Here is a 21,968-nt window from a genome sequence, read left to right as displayed (position 1 = left end):
ATGTTTGAGTGTCCAGTGGTAGACATTCCAGCAGTATCTCATGATCCTTAAAGGGATAGTTCCCCTAAATTACAAATGACACATTGGTTTCTGTAAGGGGCAGAGAAGTCAGGCGCAGGAGAGCAAAAACTTTGTTTCCAACGGCGCAGTTTAATAATAAAAACCCACCGGAAAACAGAACAATCAATAAATGGGTACAAAACCTGACGCACACCAGACATAACGTGCACAAGCACTTACAATAAACAATTCCGGACAAGGACAAATACACAACATGTGATGGAATTGAATTGAAACCAGGTGTGTGGGAAGACAAGACAAAACAAATGGAAATGAAAGGTGGATCGGCGATGGCTAGAAGGTTGGTGACGTCGACCGCCGAACGCCGCCCGAACAAGGAGAGGAGCTGACTTCGGAGGAAGTCGTGACAGTTTCCTTACGCTGTAAGCAGTCTATAGACAGCAATTCATGATTTGGTTGAGTTTCCCTGGCACTGGTTCCAAATGCTAAAGTTTTAGCATTTGAGGCACAAATCCCATTCAAGAGATATTACCGATATTAGCATTTTTCGCACATCATATTCAACTCATCTATAAGTGACTTTGTTGAGCTTTGCAATTAATTTTAGATACTTTTGGATGATTATTTCATCTCTTGGCTGTCCCAGGCCAAATGCTGATGTTAAATGTGGAAAATGTTGTTTTGATGACCGCAGCAACAGTGCTGGGGAAAAGGAGCTTTCTGTTTTCTTCATGTACAGTAGTACAGACTTTATAAAGGCTTAATGCATACATTAAGAAGGCTAGAAACCTACATACATTAATTAGGAGAAAGGCAAGAATGGATCTCCTTTTAAATTTCCTTTAAATGGTAAATAAGAATACTAACATGTAACACTTCTGTACAAAAAACAACCAATCAATTCAATGATTCAAAAACATTACCTGAAAGTTGCATTAGTTGCTTTCATTACGTCGTGCTTTGTAGATTTTGTGTGTGTGTGTGTGTTCCTTTGGACAAAAAAAACATTCGCTATGAAATGCTAAAATGTACAATAGAGTATTGCTCAAGAATGATTTTAAAGCCTATATTTCAATCCTAGGGTTCATCCTCACATAGTTGTCAAAAACATCATGGTACCCCTTTCCTGCAGTCAAATGACCTAGTAGCCTCATGGGTGGAATGTTACTTAATAAACATTATCTAAAGAAACCCACTGAAAATCTGGTGTTTCTATGTCAAACGGTTTTGTTATATTTCAGTCTTCTGCAATGTATATAAAGTGTAATATTGGGATTCAAAATCCAAATGGAATACATTTCAACTCTGTATCTGACATGGCACAGGTGTCTTTTTATTAAGTCCACAACCATGCTTAAAAAGCATCAATAAAATCCATTGTTAGTTATATAAATTACAGCAATGTCTTTCTTCATTTCATCCAGCACCTATACTCCCAACACAGAGAAGTCTATCTGATACATTTCTGGACGGGAGACTAGAATGGAGCTTGCTTAATTTACAGTCACGGTCACATGCACACACACACACACGATTCAATCCGTAAGCCTGAAGATCAGAGCTGTAGCGCGACTGAAATTTAAAGGTCATTTTCGATTGAGTTACTATGAATGCAGTCTATGCGAACGCTTGAACAGTGCCTTTAAATTTCTCTTGCGCTGTAGTGCGGGTCTTCAGCTCTACGGATTGAATCAATCCCTTACTTCTTTTAGGTAGTCCATCGCATCCCAACACGCACAAACAAGCATATGCACAAGTACACATGTGCACACACACACACACACACACACACACACACACACGCACGCACGCACGCACGCACACACACACACACACACAGGGCCTCGTTTATACCTGGTGCTAACATGCGTCTTTTGTCCTGATCTTATCCACATTCTGATTGTGCCCACATTGAAGCCATTGCATCTACACATGGTAGTAAAATGTGTAGCCTATCTTTCCACTGTGTCCCACATGTGACAAGATTATTTGACACGCTTTCAAAATAATAGGAATGTGTTTATTTTAAGAGAATTATTGATGCCATAAGTCAAAGATTTTAGAGACCTGTTTACACTTAAATGTAAAAAAGCATCACGCAAATCTATAGAGTAAAAACTATACGCATAGTATCACAGTGAGATCCTGAATGAGCTCAGATTCAATATAAAGTAAGCACGTCTAGGAAACTCATGTACTATGCACTTTCTGTGTGTGTTTGGTTTTACTATCTTGCGGGGATCAGAAGTCCTCGCAAGGATAGTAAAACAAACGTGTGTGTGTGTGTGTCTGTTTGTAAGGACTTCAGATAAACCAAGTACACTTAAAATGACATAACAACAGCATCGATGTAACACATAAGCAAAAACAGCTACACTACATGATTATCGGGCTGAATAGAGGTAACCAAGGCCTAGATTCAATCAGGTCAAGCATTAACCGGCGATAGCAGTCACCCACATTGCGGATGTTTTGGATGTGTCAGAGCTTCACACCCACCCCACTCATAAGTTCCGAACAAGAAAGTGTAGGCTATATATGTTCAAATTGAAGAATCGTTAAAGTAAATAATGAGGATGTGTATCAATCTAATCTAGGTGTAGGCTAGATTACATCTCACATTCCACTGTTCCAACTTGTAAACAAGGCTGCATGGGATTTTTGTTAATGCGACTACGGGCAGGCAGTGGCAATATCCGCTTTAGGCATAATACCAAAGATATTGGAGAAAGGAGGAGAAAGCAATCCCATTGGTCAATGAATGGAGGAATGTATAACGCCCTACCCAGCATACTGTTGACCAATCGCGTTAATGTTGTTGCATCAAGCAAGCTAATCGTCACAAAATTCCTTCCCAGTCAGGGTATGAGCCGAGAAACGTGCCCATTTCCCTTGAAAGTACGTAATGTCACGATGCCAAAGCTATACAATATTACAGAAGTTAATTATCACATCTCGAAAAAAGATTTGAATGTTGTACTTCTTGTTGTACTTCATGCTAATGTTTTTGAGCAAGTGCCCAAATGACTCCGATTCACTCCTTGAAGGAGAGCTCTCGTTGCTTCCCATCTTCTCAAAAGTATATCTGATAATGCCTGGAGCAACTTGTGGATTTGACAGCACTAACACAATTCCACCTCTGATACCGCCGTAGGCTAAAGCGGATCTAATTGAATCAAGCCCTACATCACAGTCTCAGTCAGTGAAATATCACATTTCACATGCACAAACACACATGCACACTCTCTCTTGATCTCTTGCGCACATACAGCACTTAAGATTGTCTCGCTATATGTAAATTCATTGGTTGATGTGATTGGAAGGCACACATTACTTCAATGCCGATTATGAGGATCATTTTCATGTGGCTCTCATCAGGAGACTAAGATGTGATGAATAAACTTCACTTCCCTCTGTCTCTATGTAAACAGCTGCAGCCAGAGGCTGCCTGGCTCAACCAGAGGATACCAGCTCTGAAATGGGTCACTTTGCAAAAGTAAAATGTCAAAAAATACTTCATTATAAAAAGTCCGACTTGTTCGAATGTAGATGTTGTTGGTTTTTGTTGGTTTCTTGGCACCGTTTACAGTAGTCAGAGAGTCTCTCCCTCTCCCTCCCCCCTCCCCCTCTCTGTTTTCATGGACCACTCCTTCTCTCTGGTTGGTTGAGAGGTGGGTCCCTCAAGGCTTGACGTCCAGCTAGTTGCTCTGGTTCAAGTTCATCTCCATCCCTTCCTCAGGGTCTTTCTTGCCCTCCTCAGGGTTCTTCTTCCTGCCTAGAGCCTCAGCTTCCTCCATGGTGCTGGTCAGGGGCTCACCCAGGGTCTCTGGTAACCACAGGGTCAGAATACCTATTATAAATGCCAGGATCCCCACAATCAGCTATGGGAGAGGAGAGTAAAGACAGGAGAAAAGGAAATTGAGTTAGTGGAAGAAAAATGTGTAAGGGCATGTTATCATAATATATGCTCTATCTGTATATCTGTGTCTGTTGTTTACCTGTGGTAGGAATTGCCAAATGTCAGCCAGGTAGACACAGAAAGGAGCCACCACACTGCCCACACGACACATCATACTGCCACTGCCCACCGCCAGGGACCTGAGGGGAGAACACACTTTAATACAATTGATAGCATCTGTCAGGATACATTAAGTATGTTGGATAGAAGAATCTCACAGTGTGTCCTGTCTGTACCTGATGATGGTTGGGTAGAGCTCACTGTGTGTCCTGTATGTACCTGATGATGGTTGGGTAGAGCTCACAGTGTGTCCTGTCTGTACCTGATGATGGTTGGGTAGAGCTCACAGTGTGTCCTGTATGTACCTGATGATGGTTGGGTAGAGCTCACAGTGTGTCCTGTATGTACCTGATGATGGTTGGGTAGAGCTCACAGTGTGTCCTGTCTGTACCTGATGATGGTTGGGTAGAGCTCACAGTGTGTCCTGTATGTACCTGATGACGGTTGGGTAAAGCTCACAGTGTGTCCTGTATGTACCTGAGGATGGTTGAGTAGAGCTCACAGTGTGTCCTGTATGTACCTGATGATGGTTGGGTAGAGCTCACAGTGTGTCCTGTATGTACCTGATGATGGTTGGGTAGAGCTCACAGTGTGTCCTGTCTGTACCTGATGATGGTTGGGTAGAGCTCACAGTGTGTCCTGTCTGTACCTGATGATGGTTGGGTAGAGCTCACAGTGTGTCCTGTCTGTACCTGATGATGGTTGGGTGGAGCTCACAGTGTGTCCTGTCTGTACCTGATGATGGTTGGGTGGAGCTCACAGTGTGTCCTGTATGTACCTGATGATGGTTGGGTAGAGCTCACAGTGTTTACTGTCCCTGATGATGGTTGGGTAGAGCTCACAGTGTTTACTGTACCTGATGATGGTTGGGTAGAGCTCACAGTGTTTACTGTACCTGATGATGGTTGGGTAGAGCTCACAGTGTTTACTGTACCTGATGATGGTTGGGTAGAGCTCACAGTGTGTCCTGTATGTACCTGATGATGGTTGGGTAGAGCTCACAGTGTTTACTGTACCTGATGATGGTTGGGTAGAGCTCACAGTGTGTCCTGTATGTACCTGATGATGGTTGGGTAGAGCTCACAGTGTTTACTGTACCTGATGATGGTTGGGTAGAGCTCAGTGTTTACTGTACCTGATGATGGTTGGGTAGAGCTCACAGGTGTACAAGTAGATGAGGCCGAAGGCGATGGCAATAGCAAACTTCCCTGTCATACTGAGGAAGATGGCTAACACCTCGATGTCCTGAAGAACAAAAAGAAGGAGAACAAAGGAGGTGGAGGGGAGACAGGAAGTACCAGAGAAAGAGAGGGGAGGAAGATAGACAGAGAGTGAGTAATAGAGAGCGAGAGGAGAGCAATCAATAAGACTGTAAACAATTCCAAACATCTGTTTCCTGATTACTCAGCCAAAAACATCACAGACACTAACAGATTACCTTAGCCCTGAATCAGTCAACAACCAGTTAGAGCTGGAATACATCATTTCAACCTGAGGAAATAAGCTATGATCTTTAAACTGAGAACTAGTAGTGTGATCTTTAAAAAAAAGGTTTGCTTTTCTCCCTGTGAAGAAGGAAATTCAGTTTGTTCCCACCACCCCTCCCCTCTTTCTCTCCTCTCTGTCTCCTCCTCACTCCTCTCTGTCTTTGGCATCCCTCCCTGGCTGAGCTATCTGCTCATGCACTGAAAAGAGTATCATCTCAATATATCCACTATATATATATATATAAATACTGCTCAAAAAATAAAGGGAACACTAAAATAACACATCCTAGATCTGAATGAATGAAATAATCTTATTAAATACTTTTTCCTTTACATACAGTGCCTTGCGAAAGTATTCGGCCCCCTTGAACTTTTCGACCTTTTGCCACATTTCAGGCTTCAAACATAAAGATATAAAACTGTAATTTTTTGTGAATAATCAACAACAAGTGGGACACAATCATGAAGTGGAACGAAATTTATTGGATATTTCAAACTTTTTTAACAAATAAAAAACTGAAAAATTGGGCGTGGAAATTAAAGTGGAAAACCACACTACAGGCTGATCCAACTTTGATGTAATGTCCTTAAAACAAGTCAAAATGAGGCTCAGTAGTGTGCGTGGCCTCCACGTGCCTGTATGACCTCCCTACAACGCCTGGGCATGCTCCTGATTAGGTGGCGGATGGTCTCCTGAGGGATCTCCTCCCAGAACAGGACTAAAGCATCCGCCAACTCCTGGACAGTCTGTGGTGCAACGTGGCATTGGTGGATGGAGCGAGACATGATGTCCCAGATGTGCTCAATTGGATTCAGGTCTGGGGAACAGGTGGGCCAGTCCATAGCCTCAATGCCTTCCTCTTGCAGGAACTGCTGACACACTCCAGCCACATGAGGTCTAGCATTGTCTTGCATTAGGAGGAACCCAGGGCCAACCGCACCAGCATATGGTCTCACAAGGGGTCTGAGGATCTCATCTCGGTACCTAATGGCAGTCAGGCTACCTCTGGCGAGCACATGGAGGGCTGTGCGGCCCCCCAAAGAAATGCCACCCCACACCATGACTGACCCACCGCCAAACCGGTCATGCTGGAGGATGTTGCAGGCAGCAGAACGTTCTCCACGGCGTCTCCAGACTCTGTCACGTCTGTCACATGTGCTCAGTGTGAACCTGCTTCATCTGTGAAGAGCACAGGGCGCCAGTGGCGAATTTGCCAATCTTGGTGTTCTCTGGCAAATGCCAAACGTCCTGCACGGTGTTGGGCTGTTAGCACAACCCCCACCTGTGGACGTCGGGCCCTCATACCACCCTCATGGAGTCTGTTTCTGACCGTTTGAGCAGACACATGCACATTTGTGGCCTGCTGGAGGTCATTTTGCAGGGCTCTGGCAGTGCTCCTCCTGCTCCTCCTTGCACAAAGGCGGAGGTAGCGGTCCTGCTGCTGGGTTGTTGCCCTCCTACGGCCTCCTCCACGTCTCCTGATGTACTGGCCTGTCTCCTGGTAGCGCCTCCATGCTCTGGACACTACGCTGACAGACACAGCAAACCTTCTTGCCACAGCTCGCATTGATGTACCATCCTGGATGAGCTGCACTACCTGAGCCACTTGTGTGGGTTGTAGACTCCGTCTCATGCTACCACTAGAGTGAAAGCACCGCCAGCATTCAAAAGTGACCAAAACATCAGCCAGGAAGCATAAGAACTGAGAAGTGGTCTGTGGTCACCACCTGCCGAACCACTCCTTTATTGGGGGTGTCTTGCTAATTGCCTATAATTTCCACCTGTTGTCTATTCCATTTGCACAACAGCATGTGAAATTTACTGTCAATCAGTGTTGCTTCCTAAGTGGACAGTTTGATTTCACAGAAGTGTGATTGACTTGGAGTTACATTGTGTTGTTTAAGTGTTCCCTTTATTTTTTTGAGCAGTGTATATATACACACACACAGTTGAAGTCGGAAGTTTACATACACCTTAGCCAAATACATTTAAACTCAGTTTTTCACAATTCCTGACATTTAATTCTATTAAAAATTCCCTGTCTTAGGTCAGTTAGGATCACCACTTTATTTGTCAGAATAATAGTAGAGGGAATTATTTCTTTCAGCTTTTATTTCTTTCATCACATTCCCAGTGGTTCAGAAGTGTACATACACTCAATTAGTATTTGGTAGTATACCCTTTAAATTGTTTAACTTGGGTCAAACGTTTCAGGTAGCCTTCCACAAGCTTCCCTCAATAAGTTGGGTGAATTTTGGCCATTCCTCCTGACAGAGCTGGTGTAACTGAGTCAGGTTTGTAGGCCTCCATGCTTGCACACACTTTTTCAGTTCTGCCCACAAATGTTCTGTAGGATTGAGGTCAGGGCTTTGTGATGGCCACTCCAATACCTTGACTTTGTTGTCCTTAAGCGATTTTGCCACAACTTTGGAAGTATGCTTGGGGTCATTGTCCATTTGGAAGACCAATTTGCGACCACGCTTTAACTTCCTGACTGATATCTTGAGATTCATATATTCACATAACTTTCCTACCTCATGATGCCATCTATTTTGTGAAGTGCACCAGCCCCTCCTGCAGCAAAGCACCCCCCCAACATGATGCTGCGACCCACGTGCTTCCCGGTTGGGATGGTGTTTCTTCGGCTTGCAAGCCTCCCCCTTTTTCCTCCAAACATAACAATGGTCATTATGGCCAAACAGTTCTATTTTTCTTTCATCAGACCAGAGGACATTTCTCCAAAAAGTACGATCTTTGTCCCCATGTGCAGTTTCAAACCGTAGTCTGGCTTTTTTATGGCGGTTTTGGAGCAGTGGCTTCTTCCTTGCTGAGCGGCCTTTCAGGTTATGTCGATATAGGACTCGTTTTACTGTGGATATAGATACTTTTGTACCTGTTTCCTCCAGCATCTTCACAAGGTCCTTTATTGATGTTCTGGGATTGATTTGCACCTTTCGCACCAAAGTACGTTCATCTTTAGGAGACAGAACGCGTCTCCTTCCTGAGCGGTATGACGTCTGCGTCCCATGGTGTTTATACTTGCGTACTATTGTTTGTACAGATGAACGTGGTACCTTCAGGCGTTTGGAAATTGCTCCCAAGGATGAACCAGACTTGTGGAGGTCTACATTTTTGTGGAGGTCTACAATTCAAGTCTTGGCTAATTTCTTTTGATTTTCCCATGATGTCAAGCAAAGAGGCACTGAGTTTGAAGGTAGGCCTTGAAATACAGTGGGGAGAACAAGTATTTGATACAATGCCGATTTTGCAGGTTTTCCTACTTACAAAGCATGTAGAGGTCTGTAATTTTTATCATAGGTACACTTCAACTGTGAGAGACGGAATCTAAAACAAAAATCCAGAAAATCACATTGTATGATTTTTAACTAATTAATTTGCATTTTATTGCATGACATAACTATTTGATACATCAGAAAAGCAGAACTTAATATTTGGTACAGAAACCTTTGTTTGCAATTACAGAGATGATACGTTCCCTGTAGTTCTTGACCAGGTTTGCACACACTGCAGCAGGGATTTTGGCCCACTCCTCCATACAGACCTTCTCCAGATCCTTCAGGTTTCGGGGCTGTCGCTGGGCAATACAGACTTTCAGCTCCCTCCAAAGATTTTCTATTGGGTTCAGGTCTGGAGACTGGCTAGGCCACTCCAGGACCTTGAGATGCTTCTTACGGAGCCACTTCTTAGTTGCCCTGGCTGTGTGTTTCGGGTCGTTGTCATGCTGGAAGACCCAGCCACGACCCATCTTCAATGCTCCTCCCCTCAATAAGGTGCAGTCTTCCTGTCCGCTTTGCAGAAAAGCATCCCCAAAGAATGATGTTTCCACCTCCATGCTTCACGGTTGGGATGGTGTTCTTGGGGTTGTACTCATCCTTCTTCTTCATCCAAACACGTCGAGTGGAGTTTAGACCAAAAAGCTCTATTTTTGTCTCATCAGACCACATGACCTTCTCCCATTCCTCCTCTGGATCATCCAGATGGTTACTGGCAAACTTCAGACGGGCCTGGACATGCGCTGGCTTGAGCAGGGGGACCTTGCGTGCGCTGCAGGATTTTAATCCATGACGGCGTAGTGTGTTACTAATGGTTTTCTTTGAGACTGTGGTCCCAACTCTCTTCAGGTCATTGACCAGGTCCTGCCATGTAGTTCTGGGCTGATCCCTCACCTTCCTCATGATCATTGATGCCCCACAAGGGGAGATCTTGCATGGAGCCCCAGACCGAGGGTGATTGACCGTCATCTTGAACTTCTTCCATTTTCTAATAATTGCGCCAACAGTTGTTGCCTTCTCACCAAGCTGCTTGCCTATTGTCCTGTAGCCCATCCCAGCCTTGTGCAGGTCTACAATTTTATCCCTGATGTCCTTACACAGCTCTCTGGTCTTGGCCATTGTGGAGAGGTTGGAGTCTGTTTGATTGAGTGTGTGGACAGGTGTCTTTTATACAGGTAACGAGTTCAAACAGGTGCAGTTAATACAGGTAATGAGTGGAGAACAGGAGGGCTTCTTAAAGAAAAACTAACAGGTCTGTGAGAGCCGGAATTCTTACTGGTTGGTAGGTGATCAAATACTTATGTCATGCAATAAAATGCAAATTAATTACTTAAAAATCATACAATGTGATTTTCTGTATTTTTGTTTTAGATTCCGTCTCTCACAGTTGAAGTGTACCTATGATAGAAATTACAGACCTCTACATGCTTTGTAAGTAGGAAAACCTGCAAAATCGGCAGTGTATTAAATACTTGTTCTCCCCACTGTACATCCACAGGTACACCTCCAATTGACTCAATTGTGTCAAATTGCCAAATTATGTCAATTAGCCTATCAGAAGCTTCTAAAGCCATGACATCCTTTTCTGGAATTTTCCAAGCTGTTTAAAGGAACAGTCAACTTAGTGTATGTAAACTTCTGACCCACTGGAATTGTGATACAGTGAATTATAAGTGAAATAATTTGTCTGTAAACAATTGTTGGAAAAATTACTTGTGTCATGCAGAAAGTAGATGTCCTAACCGACTTGCCAAAACTATAGTTTGTTAACAAGAAATTTGTGGAGTGGTTGAAAAACGAGTTTTACTGACTTCAACTGTATATCCACTCAGGTAGGATAATAACAGATTAATGCAAGTTAAATGTGGAATTGTTCACATGCGAGCAGAACATTCGTTACATGGTCTTCCCACTCAAAAGTTTCAAAATGTCAATTTTTTTGGGTGGCTAAAATCAGTAAAGTACATTATCCTCATGATTCCTGTAATGAAAGTGTCTTCCCAGCCTCTGGGCCTGTTTCATTAGGGCCTGTTCTGCTGGGGAGAGAGAAAAAAGGCTTCTGATTGTATAACATTTGAAAATCTATTTGCGGGAAATACATAGCTTTGGAAACACCTACTGTTGTTCTCAGCTTTCCATTAGTATATTTTTTTATTTGTCATCTCTTAATAATGAGCTCAATAGCAACTATTTTGCGGCCAAGATATTTGATATGGCTTTGAGATACAATTTGTGCGAAATGCGCATCGGCCTTTGTGAGTGCATAGGGTAGCAGACTGCAACTACAAATGTACTGTTAGATTAATACATGACTACTAGCAGTGGGTATTATATGTACTGTTAGATTAGTACATGACTACTAACAGTGGGTATTATATGTACTGTTAGATTAGTACATGACTACTAGCAGTGGGTATTATATGTACAGTTAGATTAGTACATGACTACTAGCAGTGGGTATAATATTTACTGGTGGATTACTACATGATTACTAACAGTGGGTATTATATGTACTGTTAGATTAGTACATGATTACTAGCAGTGGGTATTATATGTACTGTTAGATTAGTACATGACTACTAACAGTGGGTATTATATGTACTGTTAGATTAGTACATGACTTCTAACAGTGGGTATTATATGTACTGTTAAATTAGTACATGACTACTAACAGTGGGTATTATATGTACTGTTAGATTAGTACATGACTACTAGCAGTGGGTATTATATGTACTGTTAGATTAGTACATGACTTCTAACAGTGGGTATTATATGTACTGTTAAATTAGTACATGACTACTAGCAGTGGGTATTATATGTACTGTTAGATTAGTACATGACTACTAGCAGTGGGTATTATATGTACTGTTAGATTAGTACATGACTACTAGCAGTGGGTATTATATGTACTGTTAGATTAGTACATGACTACTAGCAGTGGGTATTATATGTAATGTTAGATTAGTACATGACTACTAGCAGTTGGTATTATATGTACTGTTAGATTAGTACATGACTACTAACAGTGGGTATTATATGTACTATTAGATTAGTTCATGACTACTAACAGTGGGTATTATATGTACTATTAGATTAGTACATGACTACTAACAGTGGGTATTATATGTACTGTTAGATTAGTACATGATTACTAGCAGTGGGTATTATATTTACTGTTAGATTAATACATGACTACTAGCAGTGGGTATTATATGTACTGTTAGATTAGTACATGACTACTAACAGTGGGTATTATATTTACTATTAGATTAGTACATGACTACTAGCAGTGGGTATTATATGTACTGTTAGATTAGTACATGACTACTAACAGTGGGTATTATATGTACTGTTAGATTAGTACATGACTACTAACAGTGGGTATTATATTTACTATTAGATTAGTATATGACAACTAGCATGACTACTAGCATTTCAAATTACAAAAATGTGACTAAGACTTAATGGTATTATAGTCAAAATGACTTAGATTAAATAAAGAAATAGTGCTAAATGAACACTGGGCTGGAGTATGGCAGTATAACTCTCCTCCAGCTCAACCAATCTGACCTAGTGCACCTGCAGTACTATAACTCAGGCTGTTTCCATGACGCAGCAAATCCACAGCAGACCTTACTATAACAGGCCTCTCTCTCTCTGGTGGCCTGCGGCTGCTGTGGACAAGGCCGTGTACAGGCGTTTGGAGGGGCAGGTTGATTTCTTGGCTCTATGGCCCATTAGTAACAGATATGGAGATCCCTCCCTGCTGAGGGCAGAAAACTATTGGCTGCTGCTGGAACAAACCTGTTGAATCCCACCACTTAAAAACACATGCGCACATGCACACACATTGGCCAGTGTTGGTCAGGTTACAGTTAGAGATAGGTTTAAGGTGAAGGGTTTAGGTCAGGGCATGTAAACTTCTGTGCACAGGCCATTTCTACTAAAATGAATCCTGAATGGTTACCCCCCCATCCATCTGTTTAAGTCTCAGACGGATCTCCAGGGTCACATTAGGTTTCAAACGTTCTGCAGTCAGGATGTGTAGCATGTGTCATAACACACACATTACCACTAGACTGACTTAAGACGTACGGGACAGATTGGATTAGCTCAATGGAGCAATTCATATCACTGTGCACTCTGGGTAAATAAGACCAGGTAGTCAGGGTAGGCTGACCCTGTGGGATAATGTTGACTCCTTTCCTTGTTTTAATAATAGTGGCTTTAAGGGATTTGTCACACTTGCTCCTATCCTTTGATTTCACTCTAGCTCACACACCCTCCCACACACCCACACACACACGTAATTACTTGTACATACGTTTGGCACCACAATGATGAGCATGCAGGCCATTCCAGCCAGCAGCAGAGCCGGGGCACATGTCCTCTTCCTGCCCACCCGGTCCATCGCATAACAGCCAATCAGGTAGGAGGGGAACTCCACCGCACCTGGAAACAGACAATCACAAAGGAAGGCAGCGGGCACGGCTGGCATTGTGACATTCTGTGAGGTGACATCTGGAACTAAGTCTGAAAGGTCCTAGTGACGAGAATGTTTCATCTTTGATACTTAAGAGCATAGAGAAAAGAGCTTGCTAGATGGCACTTCATCTGAGTTTCACAATTGATCTAAAGTGCAGCCAAAAAGAGGGCCACAGACAGCTAGGCTTACTCTGAGCAGGAAGTGGGGTTTGTGGATCTTTCTTCAAACACATATCTTCCAAACACAATATAGGCTTATTACATTATTCTCATTGCCCTCATTACATCCCACAAGTACCTAGCTTAAAAATCTACAGTAGTGAGATATTTTTGTGTCTAACAAAGTGAATCATGGTTAAAAAAGATATAGTATCTTACTGACCTGGGCAGGTCCCAAAAGCATTGTAGCACTAAGATAATTGTAATTCCACTGAAACTAAATGTACAAAAGATTATCTTAGTGCTTACAATGCTTTTGGGAAATGGCCCTGATCTGCCGTTAATGAAACCAGAACTGGAGAAAACTAGTTCTGCTGCTCACAACACACACATAAGGTAATGACTTTAAAACTATGTATACATCCAATGGCACATCCAGTTTTAAACAGTTGTCTGTTTACAGTGGAGGTGCCCAGACATTAACTTAAAGCCCAAAGCAGTATTCTGTCCAAGATCCTTCCTGTAGAATAAACAGAATAGTAAACACAGAATAGTCAACAGGCAGAGCCATGGGACAGACCAGACACAGACCGTGTTCACATGGCCAAAAGCAGCTGTGTCTGTATAAACACACCTTTGTCTGTCGCTGTAGGAGCCTGAATTAGCAGCACCAGCTAGTAGCAGCAACACCAGCTAGCAGCAGCACCAGCTACCAGCAGCACCACCAGCTAGCAGCAGCACCACCAGCTACCAGCACCACCAGCTACCAGCAGCACCACCAGCTACCAGCAGCACCAGCTACCAGCAGCACCACCAGCTAGCAGCAGCAACACCAGCTAGCAGCAGCAACACCAGCTAGCAGCAGCAACACCAGCTAGCAGCAGCAGCACCAGCTATCAGCAGCAACACCAGCTAGCAGCAGCAACACCAGCTAGCAGCAGTACCAGCAACACCTAGCAGCAGCACCACACAACACTCCCTGCCTGTCTGTCTTTAGCTACCTCAGCCAGCCCATACTGTCTCAGTATCAACATTAGCCACATATACAGTAGTAGAGTTCAGCAGCTTTAGTTCAGTGTATAGAATGCCCATCTGTCCATGACCATCTACATGTACTATATGAATACATTTTTGCTTGATAGGGAAGTAAATATATACAGCTTGGTGGTCACTCCTAAATATATACAGCTTGGTGGTCACTCCTATAATCACCCCTAACACAGTACATACACATCATATGCCCCACCCACACACACCCCCATCCCAGTCTCACCAGCCAGGAAGAGGTTGATGTACTGGTTGCCTCCCAGGTTAACAGAGCCCAGGGAGAAGACGTAGTAGCCCAGGCTGCTGATGAACCACACGGCCCCCACCGTCACTGTCCTCCACGCCATCCTCCACGTCCCAAACAGGTCCAGGATGCTCAGCTTCTTCTCGGGCTCTGCCGGCTGGGCTACCCCCGCTGCCACCTCCTTCTCCAACAGAGCCTGCTCGGGTTCCAGGAGGTTCTCGGCCCTCAGGCGGCCAGGCTCCAGCCCGTTGAATCGGGCAATGGAGTCCAGCAAGACCTGGGTCTCCTGGAGCCTCCCCTTAGCCATCAGGTAGAAGGGCGTCTCTGGGAACTTCCAGCAGAAGAAGAGGAAGGGGGAGGTGCAGGTGGAGAGGATGATCTGATAGCTCCGCCAGGTTCGCACCAGGTAGCCCGTGATCGCTACCATCATGACGCCCACGGCAAAAGCGGCGTGCACGTGCATGGAGGTCCACGTGCGCACCTTGTTGCCGGTGAACTCGGTCACGTACACAAACACCACCACAAGGTAGCCACTAGACACCTGCCGAGAGGGAGAACATTAGAACACAACACAGGGCCAGAGCCTCTAATCCTATATAGGCTACACACACAGAGACAGAGAGACACACACACACTTTACTCTTGATGCATAAATCTAATGCCTGACGCAAGTCTCTGATGTGTGTTATCCTCTGATCTGTGTTTAGTAAATAGATCCTGAGAGCAGACTGTGGTTAGACCTTATCCTCAGGGAATGACCCAGATTTTAGCCCAAACAGCTCACAAACGTACAAGCATTAGCATACACATGCACACACACGGTAACATATATACACAGGAAATAGTATTGTAGGTTGGGCTTGTGGTTTCTAAAACGGCCTTTCAAATCTGTAACTCTTACAGGGTTTACAGACCACAATACGAACAACAGAATATGGCCAATGGTCAGAGAGGATGTACGGTTGAACAGACACCTGGCTGTAAGACTGAGAATGTGTGTATATGTGTTCTGTTATGAGCAGCACAGGGAGGGTGGGTGTCTGGGCACAACATAGGACCTACTATGTAAGCAACATTTTATAGCCTTGTGGCCTGCTAATATTAACAACCCTCTCCCTTTCCCTCCAGTACAACCTGCCATTCCTTTTAGACACAATCTAATACTGACAAATACAACTACTGTATGAATACTAACTAATGTTTGAATATAACTGCATTCCTGAACTTGACTTCTGCATAAATCAAGAACTCACAGTATGTCTATGGGAGATTAGTTTGAAATGTCAAGTAAAGTTTCTCCATAAGAGAATATTTTATTGAGTGTCTCCTTACTGCATGCCTTACACTACATTCCTCTCCACACACACACTCACCATGGCGAGCAGGAAGCGTATGAACATAAATAGGTAGTAGTTCCCCGTAAATGCCACGCTTACACCAAACACAAACTGGCACAGGCTGGTGATCATCAGGATCCTCCGTCTGCCAACCCTGAGAGACAGAGGAGAGAAAGAGACAGAGGAGAGAGAGAGAGACAGAGGAGAGAGAGAGACAGAGGAGAGAGAGAGAGGGAGAGAGAGAGAGGGAGAATGTGAAAAGTTAGGATTACTTGATAGGGTGTACAGTTGCACCAAGGCCTCTGTCGTGGCTGACTGTCATCCTGACTGAGCCATAAGTTCTAGAGCAGGGTTGTCAAACTAATTTTGCCATGGGGCCACATTCTGTCAGAAAACAGTCCTATATCCATCGTTTTAGGAATTTTCGATGCTCCCAGACTGTCATATCAGTTATTATTATCGAGCTGGACACACTTAACACTGTGTGAATGTAGGTCAATTATCATTTCTACACAGTTTGGATTTGGTTTTAGTAATTTTGAGTACACTTTTACTCAAACCGCCCGCTTGGCCGTCTGTTTGACACCCCTGTTGTAGAGGAAGAGACATACTTCATGTATTTACAAAAAAGGCTCTCTGCTATCTACTGTATCTGACGACATGGGAAAAGTTGAGAGAAAACTATTCAACGTCACACAAGCTCATATGATGTGAGCGCAAAATAAGAAGTATTGTATTGCTGACTGGGAATTGCACACACAGAAGTTGTGATTGAGTCGGTTTGTTTGTTGTGTGAGTACGTGACTTCATGCGACTCAAGGCATTGATCTGGAACAGAACAAATATTGGTTAAAATATTGTTAGACAAGTTGGGAGCAGCACAGGGTCAGCCACAGGGTCAGCCACAGGGTCAGCCACAGAGCAGCAGTTTGCGTTGAAATTGTACATCGCTATACAACAGCAGTGGCTGAGTTCATAGGTGTGTAGGTTGTGTGTTTGTTTGTGTGTGTACGTGCCTGCATGTGACTCAAGGCCGCCAGACTAGATGGAACAACATCAATGAACAAGTTGGCTAATGACACATTCATACTGCCCCAGTGTATGAGCTTTGAAGTAGTCTAGTAGTCTGTCTAACTACGAAACAATCTAACTCGTCACTGAATAGGATGTGATCTCTTAATGCCATGCTGTCCTATACCCCACCATATTGACTGGTACCACAAGGTTGTCCAGCCATAGTACCCACAAGCAGCATAGAATGCATAGCGACAACATTCAAAGTGAACACACTATGGAACTTTGAACTGGTAATATATAGGTTCCAATACACAATACAAACAGTTTCACAACACCACAGGCCGCCACTCTTCTGCATGGGTCATCACTATCAGTCACAAATAAGAGGCTAAAATGCCTTATTAGAATCTCAAAAACGGCCTAAAAAACTATCCAAAAGCCCATAATGATACAGCCCAGGTAGGCACACCCTCACCCCTCAGTCCCAGCTCAGGGAATGGGTTTGTGGGCATGAGGGTTCAACTGAGTGCCCCATTCTCTAAATAGTGGACACCTAGACCATGACTCAGGCTAGGGACCTAGCTGTAGCTGGATCCAGATACCTCTTCTGGCTTTGGCAGGCCTCTCCTTTCCTGTCTGGACAACTGGGCGTTATCCTGCCAGGGGTCTTGTATGTCCACACTGTACCAAGAGTCTTCAACTGTCTTTAAACTGTCTCTCTGGCTGTCGACTGGCTGTTACCCTGTAGTGTCAGATTCACTCACGGAAAAGCCTCTCTGAACCCACACACACACTGTTACCCAAACTAGAGGTCGACCGATTAATCGGAAGGGCCGATTAATTAGGGCCGATTTCGAGTTTTCTTAACAATCGGAAATCGGTATTTTTGGACACCTTTATTTAACTAGGCAAGTCAGTTAAGAACACATTCTTATTTTCAATGACGGCCTAGGAACGGTGGGTTAACTGCCATGTTCAGGGACAGAACGACAGATTTTTACCTTGTCAGCTCGGGGATTCAATCTTGCAACCTTACGGTTAACTAGTCCAACGCTCTAACCACCTGCTTTACATTGCACTCCACATGGAGCCTGCCTGTTACGCGAATGCAGTAAGAAGCCAAGGTAAGTGGCTAGCTAGCATTAAACTTATCTTATAAAAAACAATCAATCAATCAATCAATCATAATCACTAGTTACCTACACATGGTTGATGATATTACTAGTTTATCTAGCCTGTCCTGCGTTGCATATAATCGCTTAGGTACACGTTGCTCCACAGCCAGGGAGGGACAGGGGCACAGCCAGGAAGGTACAGGACACAGGGGCACAGCCAGGGAGGTACAGGACACAGGGGCACAGCCAGGGAGGTACAGGACACAGGGGCACAGCCAGGGAGGTACAGGACACAGGGGCACAGCCAGAGAGGTACAGGACACAGGGGCACAGCCAGGAAGGTACAGGACACAGGGGCACAGCCAGGAAGGTACAGGGGCACAGCCAGGGAGGTACAGGGCACAGGGGCACAGCCAGGGAGGGACAGGGGCACAGCCAGGGAGGTACAGGACACAGGGGCACAGCCAGGGAGGTACAGGACACAGGGGCACAGCCAGAGAGGGACAGGGGCACAGCCAGGGAGGGACAGGGGCACAGCCAGGGAGGTACAGGACACAGGGGCACAGCCAGGGAGGTACAGGACACAGGGGCACAGCCAGGAAGGTACAGGGGCACAGCCAGGGAGGTACAGGGCACAGGGGCACAGCCAGGGAGGGACAGGGGCACAGCCAGGGAGGTACAGGACACAGGGGCACAGCCAGAGAGGGACAGGGGCACAGCCAGGGAGGGACAGGGGCACAGCCAGGGAGGTACAGGACACAGGGGCACAGCCAGGGAGGTACAGGACACAGGGGCACAGCCAGAGAGGGACAGGGGCACAGCCAGGGGGGTACAGGGCACGGGGGCACAGCCAGGGAGGTACAGGGCACAGGGGCACAGCCAGAGAGGGACAGGGGCACATTCAGGGGGGTACAGAGCACAGGGGCACAGCTAGGGAGAGACATGGTACAGGGGCACAGCTAGGGAGAGACAGGGTACAGGGGCAAAGCCAGGGAGAGACATGGTACAGGGGCACAGCTAGGGAGAGACAGGGTGAGGGGCGCAGCCAGGGAGAGACAGGGTACAGGGGCACAGCCAGGGAGGGACAGGGTACAGGGGCACAGCCAGGGAGGGACAGGGTACAGGGGCACAGCTAGGGAGAGACAGGGTACAGGGGCACAGCCAGGGAGGGACAGGGTACAGGGGCACAGCCAGGGAGGGACAGGGTACAGGGGCACAGCTAGGGAGAGACAGGGTACAGGGGCAAAGCCAGGGAGAGACAGGGTACAGGGGCACAGCCAGGGAGGGACAGGGTACAGGGGCACAGCCAGGGAGGGACAGGGTACAGGGGCACAGGGGCACCGCAAGGGGCAGACACATTCCCCATATTTGGGAATAGGTAGGTGGGGAAAGCTCCTCTTACCTATCAGCTATGTCCCCGAACACCAGCGCTCCGACCAGCACACCCATCATAAAAGTGGGCTGACACAGCTTGGCCAGCCATTCCCTGTCACACACTAGGTCCCAGTCTGTCACGATGCTCTGATACACCTCGCTGTGGTCGTACACGTAATGGTAGTTCCTGTCGCACTTCTCTGTCGTCCTGTTGACGAGCTGCTCGTAGGTAAAGTCTGTGGGGTTAATCCGCTGGGCTCGCTGGCAGGTGCTGAGCTCCCACTGTTTGCCCTCCGCCGTCCGCACCACCATGGGCCCCTTCGCCGGTTTAAAGAACGGCAGCACCTCCTCCAGGGAAGCTCCCGTGTAGTTCCCGTACAGGACGTCAGTTACGTTACCGGGCGGTGCGCAGACAAAGCTTGGCCTCTCCACAAGGAACACAGAGGCCAGGTAGTGGATTCCACAGGCTATGGCCTGGAAGACAGCAGCAAAGTACAGACATGCCTGGAACCTAGGAGGAGCAGAACAGATGAGGGTCCTGTTACGTTCTGGAATCGAGGGGTTCAATAAAAGGACAACATGAGGAAGTTACATCAAAGGAATGAAACCCTTTACTATCCAACACATAGAAATAACTTCACCGTGATTGATGAATGCACAATGAAATAAAATGACACCCAATCATTTGATAGCCTACTGTAATATAAAATGAGTTTTCCATGTACAAAAAATACAAACATTGAATATAGGTCTACATCAAGTGTTTTGAATATAGTGAGAATGAAACAAAGAACTATAGGCTATTCTAATGGAGAATGTTTATCCCGTTTTAACGCGTCAATGATGCAAAGCACAACATACGTTTCTCTCCAAAATCAAGTTCAGACCAACTTGAAGGAAGAAAGCTGCTGTCTTTTGTTAGCAGAGAGAAATAAAGAAACATTTACTATAAGGGCTACAATACTTACTATGTAGGCTAACTAAACATCAATAGAACAATAATCACCGTATTTCTATCAAAATAACCATGTTGTCTTCAAGAGGGGTGTAAGACCATCATATGCCCAGGGAGGGTTGTCGGAGTAAACATGAAAGAGTCTCTGGATAAAATAAGTTTATGATATTAGTCATGTTAATTCAATGCAATTTAAGTGGAAATTACATTATTGTTCTGGGTACCTTTTGAAGTGTCCAAGCTCATCGAATAGACGATCCACGCTCATAATTCCTTGACAGGTATTTCGCGCGCCTCTCGCTCCAGTGAGTGGGGGATTCTGCATCGACTCGTCACTTATAATTTGTAAGTGTTGGCTTTTACTGGAGGCCGGTAGGAGGGGCACGTTTAGGGGAAATTTCCACTTAGTGCAACGAACAGGGAAAAACTTTTTTTAATTATGGTGAAAAGTGTGGCGGAGCTTGCATTTGACACCCCACAATGCAATTGTAGGCTGGGCAACTACTGTAGAAGTTGATAAACGATTGTGCAGACTAGTGTTCTTTTTTTTCAATCACTGCAATTTGCATAAAGACTATTAGACCTGGCCATCACGTTCCATTTGATCAGTCAAACAAGCACGTGCCGTAGACATATCGCCTCATCAAGCACTGCTTTCAGACATCCAGTGACTGATTCATCCTTCTAGCACTCCAAAACAATAGACGCTGTTTTCTCTGCTGAAAGACATCACATCCACTAAATCTATTATCCTACTAATGTAAATCAATCAAAATGTGTAACGTTTGTTGTCTCAGACATCACCATGTTAGGCACAACAATGCAATGTCAATATACTGTAATCAGACAGACAGGGACGGTGATATCAGGTGTGGACAGACTCAGGTTCAGGTGGTGAGTCAGACAGACAGGGACGGTGATATCAGGTGTGGACAGACTCAGGTTCAGGTGGTGAGTCAGACAGACAGGGACGGTGATATCAGGTGTGGACAGACTCAGGTTCAGGTGGTGAGTCAGACAGACAGGGACGGTGATATCAGGTGTGGACAGACTCAGGTTCAGGTGGTGAGTCAGACAGACAGGGACGGTGATATCAGGTGTGGACAGACTCAGGTTCAGGTGGTGAGTCAGACAGACAGGGACGGTGATATCAGGTGTGGACAGACTCAGGTTCAGGTGGTGAGTCAGACAGACAGGGACGGTGATATCAGGTGTGGACAGACTCAGGTGGTGAGTCAGACAGACAGGGACGGTGATATCAGGTGTGGACAGACTCAGGTTCAGGTGGTGAGTCAGACAGACAGGGACGGTGATATCAGGTGTGGACAGACTCAGGTTCAGGTGATGAGTCAGACAGACAGGGACGGTGATATCAGGTGTGGACAGACTCAGGTTCAGGTGGTGAGTCAGACAGA

The 21,968-nt window shown here is 45.2% G+C and overlaps 1 protein-coding gene across 2 annotated transcripts in view; it reads right to left on the bottom strand.

The window, feature by feature from the left end:
* Positions 1-1,333: 1,333 nt before the first annotated feature.
* The window catches only part of LOC115177540 (solute carrier family 22 member 16), a 28,568-nt gene continuing 7,933 nt past the window's right edge, over positions 1,334-21,968 (bottom strand). Inside the window, exons 1-8 of one of the 2 annotated variants that reach the window (XM_029738463.1) lie at positions 20,778-21,337; positions 19,627-20,109; positions 16,129-16,246; positions 14,738-15,296; positions 13,145-13,272; positions 5,175-5,284; positions 4,020-4,119; positions 1,334-3,902 (exon numbers count right to left, since the gene is read on the bottom strand). In XM_029738463.1, the coding sequence (XP_029594323.1) occupies positions 3,720-3,902; positions 4,020-4,119; positions 5,175-5,284; positions 13,145-13,272; positions 14,738-15,296; positions 16,129-16,246; positions 19,627-20,109; positions 20,778-20,878 (1,782 nt within the window). In that variant the 5' untranslated portion in view covers positions 20,879-21,337 and the 3' untranslated portion in view covers positions 1,334-3,719. Of the gene's footprint in view, positions 3,903-4,019; positions 4,120-5,174; positions 5,285-13,144; positions 13,273-14,737; positions 15,297-16,128; positions 16,247-19,626; positions 20,110-20,777; positions 21,338-21,968 lie in introns of those variants that run through there. The other variant, XM_029738535.1, reaches the window with a different exon arrangement.

This window comes from Salmo trutta, chromosome 1 (genome assembly GCF_901001165.1).
Source record: "Salmo trutta chromosome 1, fSalTru1.1, whole genome shotgun sequence".
Lineage (NCBI taxonomy): Eukaryota > Metazoa > Chordata > Actinopteri > Salmoniformes > Salmonidae > Salmo > Salmo trutta.
Note: the sequence above shows the minus strand (reverse complement) of the source record. Positions and strands in the feature narration are given on the sequence as shown.